This window comes from Lathamus discolor, chromosome 14 (genome assembly GCF_037157495.1).
Source record: "Lathamus discolor isolate bLatDis1 chromosome 14, bLatDis1.hap1, whole genome shotgun sequence".
NCBI classification, from domain to species: domain Eukaryota; kingdom Metazoa; phylum Chordata; class Aves; order Psittaciformes; family Psittacidae; genus Lathamus; species Lathamus discolor.
In genome coordinates this window covers 10,017,038-10,025,422 of record NC_088897.1, presented here as the reverse complement: position 1 = coordinate 10,025,422, position 8,385 = coordinate 10,017,038, and the positions used below count along the sequence as shown (strand labels likewise).

The window sequence follows — 8,385 nt, the reverse complement described above, 5'->3', positions numbered from 1 at the left end:
CTGAGAGGTTCACACAGCCCCACACGAGCCCCCAGCACAACCGAGGTTTTGTCTTTATTTATAGAGCAGCTTGTTCCAAACAGAGCACAGGGCCCCTCCTCGCTGATCTCTGCCGACCCAGAGCATCTCCCACTCCTCAAAGCAGCCTCTTCCCACTCCTGCAGCTTGGCCACGGCATCTCTGAGCCAAGCTGCTGCACCCAGCCCTGGCACCATTGTAGGGCACCTTCTTGTGCCACTGGTCCATGACAACAGGCTCCCTGAGGTAGGGACAGCCCCAACCCTAAGACAGGGCACCAGGACAATGGGCTCAGTCCATCTTGGTGGGCTCCTTCTTCTTCTGCCTGGTCTCCCGGATGATCTTGGCCAGGGAGAGGAGGATGGGGACAGCCATGGGCAGGAAGAGCGGGATGTAGATGGCAAATTTCTGGTCATCGGGGAAGTAGAGAAGATGGAGGAGAGATGGGTCAAAGAAGGCTCGCTCCGAGGAGGTGGCTGCCTCCTTGCTGGCCTGGAAGGCTGGGTGCAGATGGCCTGCGGCCAGCTTGTCCATGGCGCTCTGTGCTGAGGCCACTGCTCGGTACACCTGCATGGGAACAACACCAGTGGTCAGGTCCTGAACAGGGAGGACCGGAGAAGCCTGGGCCCTCACCCACAGCAGCACCCGGCCCCCACCTCAGGGTGCTCCAGCCCTACCTCAGAGGCAACATCATCTTTGATGACGATGTTCCCGATCTTGTCCAGGAGCTGGGCCAGCGACGTCAAGGTGGTGGAGACGGTGGCGATGTTCTCCACAGTGTGCGCCCAGAGCAGGCGGTCCAGCTCCCAGTCAGCCAGCCCCTCATTCCCAGGGCTCTCCAGCAGGAACTCTGGGGGCAGCTCTTCCCGAGATAACCCAAAGAGTAATCTGGAATAAAAGGAAAGGTTCCAGCCCACATCACAAGCCTGCAGATCCACACGTGCTCCCTGCTCTTCCCTTTCCCTGCTTCATTCAGTCCTAGCAGGGCTCAACTGTGCCTAATGGCCTGGCTCCAACCCCATTGATTTCCACATGTGCCAAGGGAGCACAAAGGGGCCTGGGGAGGGAAGAGAACATCCTCACCGGAGCTGGGCCAGGAAAACCTCCATCACTTGCGCCATGTCCACATCCACGTGCAGCGGGAGGGAGGCCTGGGGGGAAGCAGGAGCTTCCACGTTGTAAACCTGCAGGAGAATGTGTCAGTGAGGCAGCGGAGCCCTGGGGCTGGCAGGGCCACCAGCACTGTGAGGATGAGGAGCCACCACCATGGCCAGCACCCCCAGCGGCCCCTTACCACGATGCCGCCCCAGCGAGGGCTGTGGAAGGCATTGGTGCTCACAGGGGCTCCATCCTTATCCTGGATGTACAGAGGAGAATGGGAGCGCTCCGGAACATACAGCAGGAAGTTCAGCACGGGGTAGAGTGAGGCAGCGCTGGAGCCTGCAGTGGCATAGAGTCAAAGAACCCCCCTGGATGGTGGGGATGGTGAGAGAAGAACCCAGCCCTGCTCCTCCTTCCACAGCAAGACACTGCTTGCTCGGTTACCCTCACTGCCATCACGGGTTGCAGGGCATGGAAGGGGCACAAGGCCATAGACCTCAGCAGAGCCTGGCCAGGAGCACAGCGCTCACCCAGCCGGGCCTCCACAGGGTTGATGACGTGCGGGAGGCTGTGAGCGCTCAGGAGGAAGCTGGAGGACTCCTTGTCATAGCGCGGCGTCACTCCTAGGACAGCATAGTACAGGATCTGCAGGCACATGGCAAAGGCGTTGCTGGCAGAGCAGCACGTCCCAGGGCACCCAGGGACAGCGGGGCTGGGCTCTCCCCATCACCTCTCCTAACCCTCACCTGTGAATCAACGGAGAAGTTGGCCACCAAGCTCAGCTTGTCCAGGACGGGCTGCACGTAGCGGGTCACAGCATCCTCGATGGCCCAGTGCACATCGTGGGACTTGGGGTCGGGGTTCAGGAGGCTGAAGGTGATCTCGTACCCTGCCAAGGACACACAGCCTGTGAGGCACCAGCACAGGCAGTGCCTGTGGATGCTGAGGCTGGGCAAGAGCAGCAGAAGCTGACACCCTCCTCCATGCTCCTGCTCAAAGTGGGGTCATGGACCAGTGCCCCAGCACACAACAAGGGCAAAGGGAAGACCCTGGGGTTTGTTACCGCAGAAGACACCCAGGGATGGTACAAGGACAGCAGGAATGGGATGTTCCCCCACAGGCAGAGGTCAGGGAATGGGGCTGCAGGGTCACATCCATACCCAGGCTGGATTTCAAGTTCCTCCGGGCATCGGGGCCAGGCTGGCCATCGGGCACACGGTCTGAGAGGGCAGCAGTGATGGAGCTGGCAGTGAAGGACATCACCTGAGTGAGCTGCTGGAGGCGAGAGCGGAGGGCGGGCAGCGTCCCCACAGCCCTCACCAGGGCACTGCGGTGCTTCCCCACGTAGGCATTGATCCCCTGGGAAAAGGGCAGGGATGAGGGCTGGCTCCTGCCAACACGGTGGTGAACAGCACCACGGTGCCTGCTGGGACAACCTGGGGATGGATGCCTCCACAGGGCACCTTTGAGGGGTGAAGCACGCAGAGGCTGGCACCACAGTGCTGCTCCCTACCTGAGGCAGGAGAGGGGAGGTTTCAGAAACCACGTACATGGTCAGCGAGCCTAAGGAGGTGCCCTGCAGCGGGTGCAGAGCAGCATCAGCCTCTGGGGAAGACAGAGGCGTTAGAAGGGTTGGGAATTCCACCCCAATCCCCATCCCACAGCCTCTGAAGGAGGAGGTTGCTCCCCCTGCTCCCCCAGCCCCTCATCCTGGTACCTTGTGCAGTAGCCGCATCCAGCGCTGCCTCCTCCTGAGCCGTGGTGCTGCGATAGAGCATCTCGTAGCGGGATGTGACGCTGGTTCTCACTGATGGGGGGGGGGTCAGAACCTGAGTGAATCCATTAATCCCAGTTCCCTGGTGATTCATAGGACTAAAAAGGAGAAGGGACAACCCCAGAGGACACACGCCACAGGATCCCTTGGGCACCAACCTCAGGTGAGTGACCCACCATGGCACGTAGCCTCACCTGGGAGGGCAGCCCCACGCCACCCAGGGCGCATCCCACCCTCCAAGGGCTGACTTTATCCCTAGGGAAGGGAGCTGGTTTCTTCCCTACGGCACCCTGGGCACGCTGCTGTCCCCATTCCTCCCCTGTACAGCACCGGGCACTGCTGGTGATTGCATGCCTGGGGACCCGGCAGGGAAGGCAGGCCGAGCCCCCCCCCCCCCAGGCGGGCCGGTGGGCGCAGGGCCACCCGCAGGGCCTCACCGTTCACCGGTATCTCCATCTCCTGCACGTCCCTGAACGGCAGCGGCCGCAGCAGGTCCCGGGGCAGCGACCCCGGCGCGAACACCACAGAGACGGGCACCGAGAGCTGGAACTGAGCGGCGGCAGCGTCAGCCCGAGCCGCGGCCCCGCGGAGCCGCGCTCCCGGCCCTCACTCACCGGCAGCCGGCCCAGCCCCGCGATGGCGCCGTAGGGCAGCGCGGCGCGGTACGTCTCGGTCGTTCTCCACCACAGCGGCAGCCCCAGCACCACGGCGATGGTCGCGAAGGACAGCGCGGCCCGACGGCCCCGAGCCCGCTCTGCGGGGACAGCGCTCAGCACCGGGACCGGGACCGGGACCGGGACCGCGACCGGGGCCGGGGCCGGGGCAACAGCGAGCGGGGACCAGGACTACCGGTACCTGCTTCATCCGCAGCCAGCGCCGCCGCCGCCGCCATCTTCCCTTCCCGTCTCAGCCGACGGGGCGGTGCCTATGCCAAACCCAGCCATTCAGAGCGCCCTGGTCCTTACAGCAGCCAATAAGCATGGAGATCGGAGAGCGGCGGCGTAGACGGGCAGGTAAAAGGACCAATTACAGCGTGGCGGTGGGCCTGAGGAGGCGGGGTTTAGCTGCATGGCCGCTATGGGTGCTGCGGAGGGACAAGCCGTGCCCCTGTGGGTGTCTGAGCACCGCGGTTGGAAATGGGGCAGGAAAAGGGGCAGCGGAGGCGCAGAGGCTTCCCAGGGGCTCTTCACCCGCCCCATAGCCCATAGGGAGCACCCCCTCAACCCCCCCCCCCCGCGGGCTCCCGTAGCCCCACTGTGTGTGCCTGTGGGCTGAGACCGGGCACAGCTCATTGCACGTGTGAGCACAACGCGGAGCCATGGGGCAGCGCACGGTGCCCCGGTGCCTTGCGGCGAGGGAGGAGGCGGCGCGGCGCTGTCTCTACCGTTTATTCGCTGTTAGGCTATTTGGTACACATGGGGTGCACATGGCGAACACAACACAGGCGCCCCGAGGGCGGCAGCAACCGGGACTGCGAAGCTACGGCAGGGCAGGGGCACTCCCCCCACACACCTCCCCTCCTGCCCCCCCACGCGGCCTGGCCGGAGCCCCCCACACCAAAAAGGGGCACCCGGGTGTTTCCCTTCAAGGGGGCCGGGTATAACACACACACGCTTCATCCGCGTGGGGCCGGCCTGTGGGGCGCGCTCCCCTTCCCCTCCCCGCGTGGCGGCTCCCCTGGGTGGCTGGGGGGGAAGCGGGGTGTGAGCGGTGGCGGGGAGGGGGCCGCTGGGGTGCACGCAGGGGCTCAGTAAGCGTGGTTGGCCACGTACAGGGACTGCCCGGCGGCCCCCGAGTCGTCCCCGCTGCCCTCGTACTTGCCCAGCGCCGCCAGCCCGTTCACCTGCAGGGAGAGAGGAGACATCAGTGACCTCCATGGGTACAGCCCCTGGGGTCCCCCCAGCTCATGGGGACACAGCCCTTGGCCTCCTCCTCCCATGGGGACAGAGCGCTTGGCAGCCCCCATCTCACCAGGCACAACCCTTGGTGGAACCCGTATTACCCCACAGGACACTGCTTTTGGCATCACTCTGCCCAGTTGTCGATGTCCCGTGTCACCCGTGGGGACATGGCCTTTGGCATCCCCCTTTTCCTACGGGGACCCAGCTCTCACTGTCCCCCACGGGGACAATGCTGCATCCCCTCCATGGGGACCATGGCATCCCTTGTCCTATGGGGCACAGCCCTCGGTGTCTCCCATCACCCTCAGCATCCCCTATCCCAACGGGCACCGTCCCCGGTGCCATCCCATCACCTCTGCGCGCTTGACGAACTCCTCGGTGGCGGCGGTGGCGTTGTCCCTCTGCCCGCGCCAGGCGCTCAGCGCCGACGCCTGCAGCGCCCGCCCGTAGGAGAAGGTGAGAGCCCATGGCCGCAGCAGCGGGCACGTGTTGATGGCGTTGAGGTTGATGGAAGCCTCCTCCTCGCTCTGACCCCCGGACAGGAAGGTGACACCTGCAGACAGCGGGGTTATGGCTCACCGCGAGGGGCCGCAGGGCATCCCCCTTTTGGTCCCCACCATGTCCTGGTGCTGGTACCTGGCACGGCGGGGGGCACGGTGCGGCGCAGGGCAGTGACGGTGGCCATGGCGATCTCCTCGGGGCTGTACTTGGTGGGGCAGGAGTGCCCGGGGGTCACCATGTTGGGCTTCAGCAGGGTGCCCTCCAGGTAGACGTGGTGGTCGCTCAGTGCCTTGTAGACGGCTGCCAGCACCTAGTGGGGACGGGCAGCATGGAGTCCCTCTGGCACAGCACAGCACAGCGCGGCAGGGTGCCTGCCCTGCTGCCCACCCCAACACTCACCTTCTCCGTCACGTACTGGCACCGCTTGAGGTCGTGGTCCCCATCGGGCAGGATCTCTGGCTCCACGATGGGCACGATGCCGTTCTGCAAACACCACGCAGATGCCATCATAGGGATGTCCATGGATATCCCCATGGGGACCAATGACTGGACCCGGGGTGGGATGCTCAGCCCCGAGGCTGAATGACCACCCTTGCTGGTGATGCCCAGCCTGAGAGGGTCATTTCTTGGCTCCATGGATGGGGGTGATGCCCGGCCCCAGGAAGCAATGCCTGCTCCCAAGAATTCATGCCTGATCCCATGGGTGATGCCCACCCCATGGGACAATGCCTGGTTCTGGGCATCAATGCCCATCCATGTGCAGTGCTGCATAGCCCATGGGTTGATGTCCAACTCCATGGGGTGATACCCAGGCACACGGGCAATGTTGAGCCCCATGGATCTGTGGGGTCAACACCTATCCTATGGGTCAATGCCCATCCTGTGGGGGCAATGCCTGGCCACAGACACATACCTGCTGGCAGATGCTGGCATAGCGGGCCAGGACGTTGGCGTTCTCCATGATGGCGAGTGCAGAGGGGGTGTTGTCACTGATCTTCAGCACACAGCGCCACTTGGCAAAGTCAGCCCCATCCTTCTTGTACTGGGCACAACGCTCCGACAGCCCATCCAGACCTGCCAGACAGCGTGTCAGCCCCACAGCCCCAAACCCCACAGCACCCATCCCACTACCCACTGCACCTACCCTGCGTGGTGGTCTCGCCATCGGTCCCAGCCAGCGGCACAACACCCTTGTCTACCTGTAGGGAGAAGGGGACGGCGGCGCTGAGCCCCACCAGCACCCTCCAAGCACCCCACAAACCCACCAGACACCCCCCACACCTTGATGCCCACGACGATGCCCTTGTCCTTGATCATCTGCACGAAGGGGGTTCCGTCGTCAGCCTTCTGGTACATGGTCTCGTGGAAGAAGATGACCCCCCCAATGCATTTCTTCACCCGGCTGTCGGCACTGAAGAGGATCTGGCGGTACAGCCGCCGGTTCTCCTCCGTGTTCTCCACCCCGATCTGGTTGAGGCGCTTCGCCATGCTCCCTGCGGGCACCCAGCACCCTCATCAGCCTCGGGTGCAATGGATGAAGGGGTGGCGGGACGGATTCCCCCCCCAAAGCCACTGACCTACGGACTCATCAGCAGCCAAGATGCCCTTGCCCGGGGCCACGATGCGCAGCGCGATATCCGACAGCTCCTTCTTCTGCTCGGCCGTCAGCGCGGGGTATTGGTGCGTCATGGTGGCGGCTGCGAGCAGACGGGCTCTGAGTCACGCACCGACGGGGCGGCACCTCCGTCTGCCACCGGTACCGGGGACCCCCCCACGGGGCGGGCGCGTTGCATCAGCAGGCGGCTGCCCTCACCCCGGCCCGGCCCGGGCCTCGTGGAAGATGCAGGGCAGCTCCCAGCCATTTTGCTGCCTGCTCGCCCGCCCCCAGCCCAGCCATCTTGAGGGAGCGCAGCACCACGGGGCAGCGACGGGACTCGGGGGGAGCGGGGATGGGGATACCCCGGAGCAGGGGGTACCCCGCGGGGAACGGCGGCAGCGCGGGGATGGGGCCCCTGGGGAAGGGAGAGGCGGAAACACGCCGGGAATGGCGCTCCCTGGGGAGGGAAGGACCCACGGGGAGGCACTGCCCGAGATCTGCGGTACCCCGAGGTTCGGGGTACCCCGGGGACGGCGCCGTCGGGGCCCGGTGCGTCCCACCGGGACGGCGATCCCCGGCCGCCCCGCCTGGGCTCGGGCTGCGCCAGCGCAAGGGCTGGCGCCGGGGTCCCCCCATCCAACACCACCCCCCTGCCCGGGGTCCGTCGGCTCCGGAGCCCCCCCAGCCCTGCCTGACCCCCGGGACGGCATCGCACGGATCCATCCCGGAGCCCCGGTGGGGTCCCACCGATGGGGTCCGTACCCCCCCCCCCCCCCCGGTTCCCCACCACCACCCCCGGTCTCCCGGTCCCCCCTTACCGTGCAGGGCGGGCGGAGGCGAGCGCGGACTGCGGGCTGCGCGCTCCGGCCCCGCGGTAAATGGGGCTGCGGTGCCGCAGAGCTACGTGACCGGCGGGGCGGCACCCGGCAGGACCGGCCCCCCGGCCCGCTCCGCCCCCCCGTCGCCGCCCGCACACCCCCCCCCCCCCCCCCCCCGTTTGGCGGTGACCGCTGCTCCTGCCCGTGATGGGGGCCCCGGGGCTGCAACCGCGGCTGGGACCCCGATGTGCCCCCCGATGTGCCCCCCTGGTGCCGCTGTGTGATACAGGCAGGGACCTTCCCCATCACCTCCGGACCTGGGTCCTCCCCAGCCCCCCTGTTGCCGCTGCCAGCTACAGGTGGGGACCATCCCCTCATCACCGCAAAGGCAGGGAGCCCCCTGTGCCACCCTGCAGGCTGGGGACCCCCCTGTGCTCCCCTATTACCACTGTCAGGTACCGGCAGGAAACTTCCCCCTCATTACGTCCAGGCCAAGGACCCCTGTGTACCCCGTGTATTACCACTGTCAGCTACAAGCAGGGACCTTCCCTTCATCACCCCAAAGGCAAAGACCCCCTTGTTCCCCCCTCAGGCTGGAGACCCCACTGTGTGCCACCCTACTGCCACTATCAGCTAGAAGCAGGCACCTTCCCCTCATCACCTCTGGACCAGGGA

General features: G+C 65.6%; 2 protein-coding genes across 3 annotated transcripts; both read right to left on the bottom strand.

The window, feature by feature from the left end:
• Positions 1 to 30: 30 nt before the first annotated feature.
• Positions 31 to 3,838, bottom strand: PIGS (phosphatidylinositol glycan anchor biosynthesis class S). Of its 2 annotated transcripts, XM_065694859.1 has the most exons (12): positions 3,749 to 3,838; positions 3,508 to 3,647; positions 3,331 to 3,442; positions 2,837 to 2,926; positions 2,633 to 2,724; positions 2,280 to 2,478; positions 1,866 to 2,008; positions 1,650 to 1,764; positions 1,313 to 1,458; positions 1,102 to 1,202; positions 696 to 906; positions 31 to 585 (listed from the first exon to the last, which is right to left on the bottom strand). In XM_065694859.1, the coding sequence occupies exons 1-12, from the start codon at positions 3,783 to 3,785 to the stop codon at positions 310 to 312; spliced, it is 1,662 nt and encodes a 553-aa protein (XP_065550931.1). In that variant the 5' UTR covers positions 3,786 to 3,838; the 3' UTR covers positions 31 to 309. The 2 variants fall into 2 exon arrangements, with proteins under 2 accessions (XP_065550931.1, XP_065550932.1); XM_065694860.1 differs by lacking the exons at positions 3,508 to 3,647; positions 3,749 to 3,838 and having other exon boundaries at positions 2,837 to 2,948; positions 3,331 to 3,419.
• Positions 3,839 to 4,264: 426 nt separating this feature from the next.
• ALDOC (aldolase, fructose-bisphosphate C) lies at positions 4,265 to 7,820 on the bottom strand. The gene is made up of 9 exons (XM_065694767.1): positions 7,711 to 7,820; positions 6,873 to 6,992; positions 6,577 to 6,788; positions 6,440 to 6,494; positions 6,209 to 6,369; positions 5,695 to 5,778; positions 5,431 to 5,605; positions 5,148 to 5,347; positions 4,265 to 4,736 (listed from the first exon to the last, which is right to left on the bottom strand). The coding sequence occupies exons 2-9, from the start codon at positions 6,982 to 6,984 to the stop codon at positions 4,641 to 4,643; spliced, it is 1,095 nt and encodes a 364-aa protein (XP_065550839.1). The 5' UTR covers positions 6,985 to 6,992; positions 7,711 to 7,820; the 3' UTR covers positions 4,265 to 4,640.
• Positions 7,821 to 8,385: the final 565 nt, after the last annotated feature.

Bases quoted from the DNA above. Each gene is read 5' to 3' on its own strand.
- ALDOC (XM_065694767.1), bottom strand. From the start codon at position 6,984: ATGACGCACCAATACCCCGCGCTGACGGCCGAGCAGAAGAAGGAGCTG. The intron at 6,370-6,439 runs GTAGGTGCAGTG...GCTGTCTGGCAG, and splicing joins TGGCGAGACCACCACGCAGG to GTCTGGATGGGCTGTCGGAG. The intron at 5,606-5,694 runs GTGAGTGTTGGG...CGTCCCCACTAG, and splicing joins GCCAGTACGTGACGGAGAAG to GTGCTGGCAGCCGTCTACAA.
- PIGS (XM_065694859.1), bottom strand. From the start codon at position 3,785: ATGGCGGCGGCGGCGGCGCTGGCTGCGGATGAAGCAG. The intron at 2,479-2,632 runs GTAGGGAGCAGC...CCCTTTTCCCAG, and splicing joins CCTCCCCTCTCCTGCCTCAG to GGGATCAATGCCTACGTGGG. The intron at 1,765-1,865 runs GTGAGGGTTAGG...ATGTGCCTGCAG, and splicing joins ACTTCTCCGTTGATTCACAG to ATCCTGTACTATGCTGTCCT.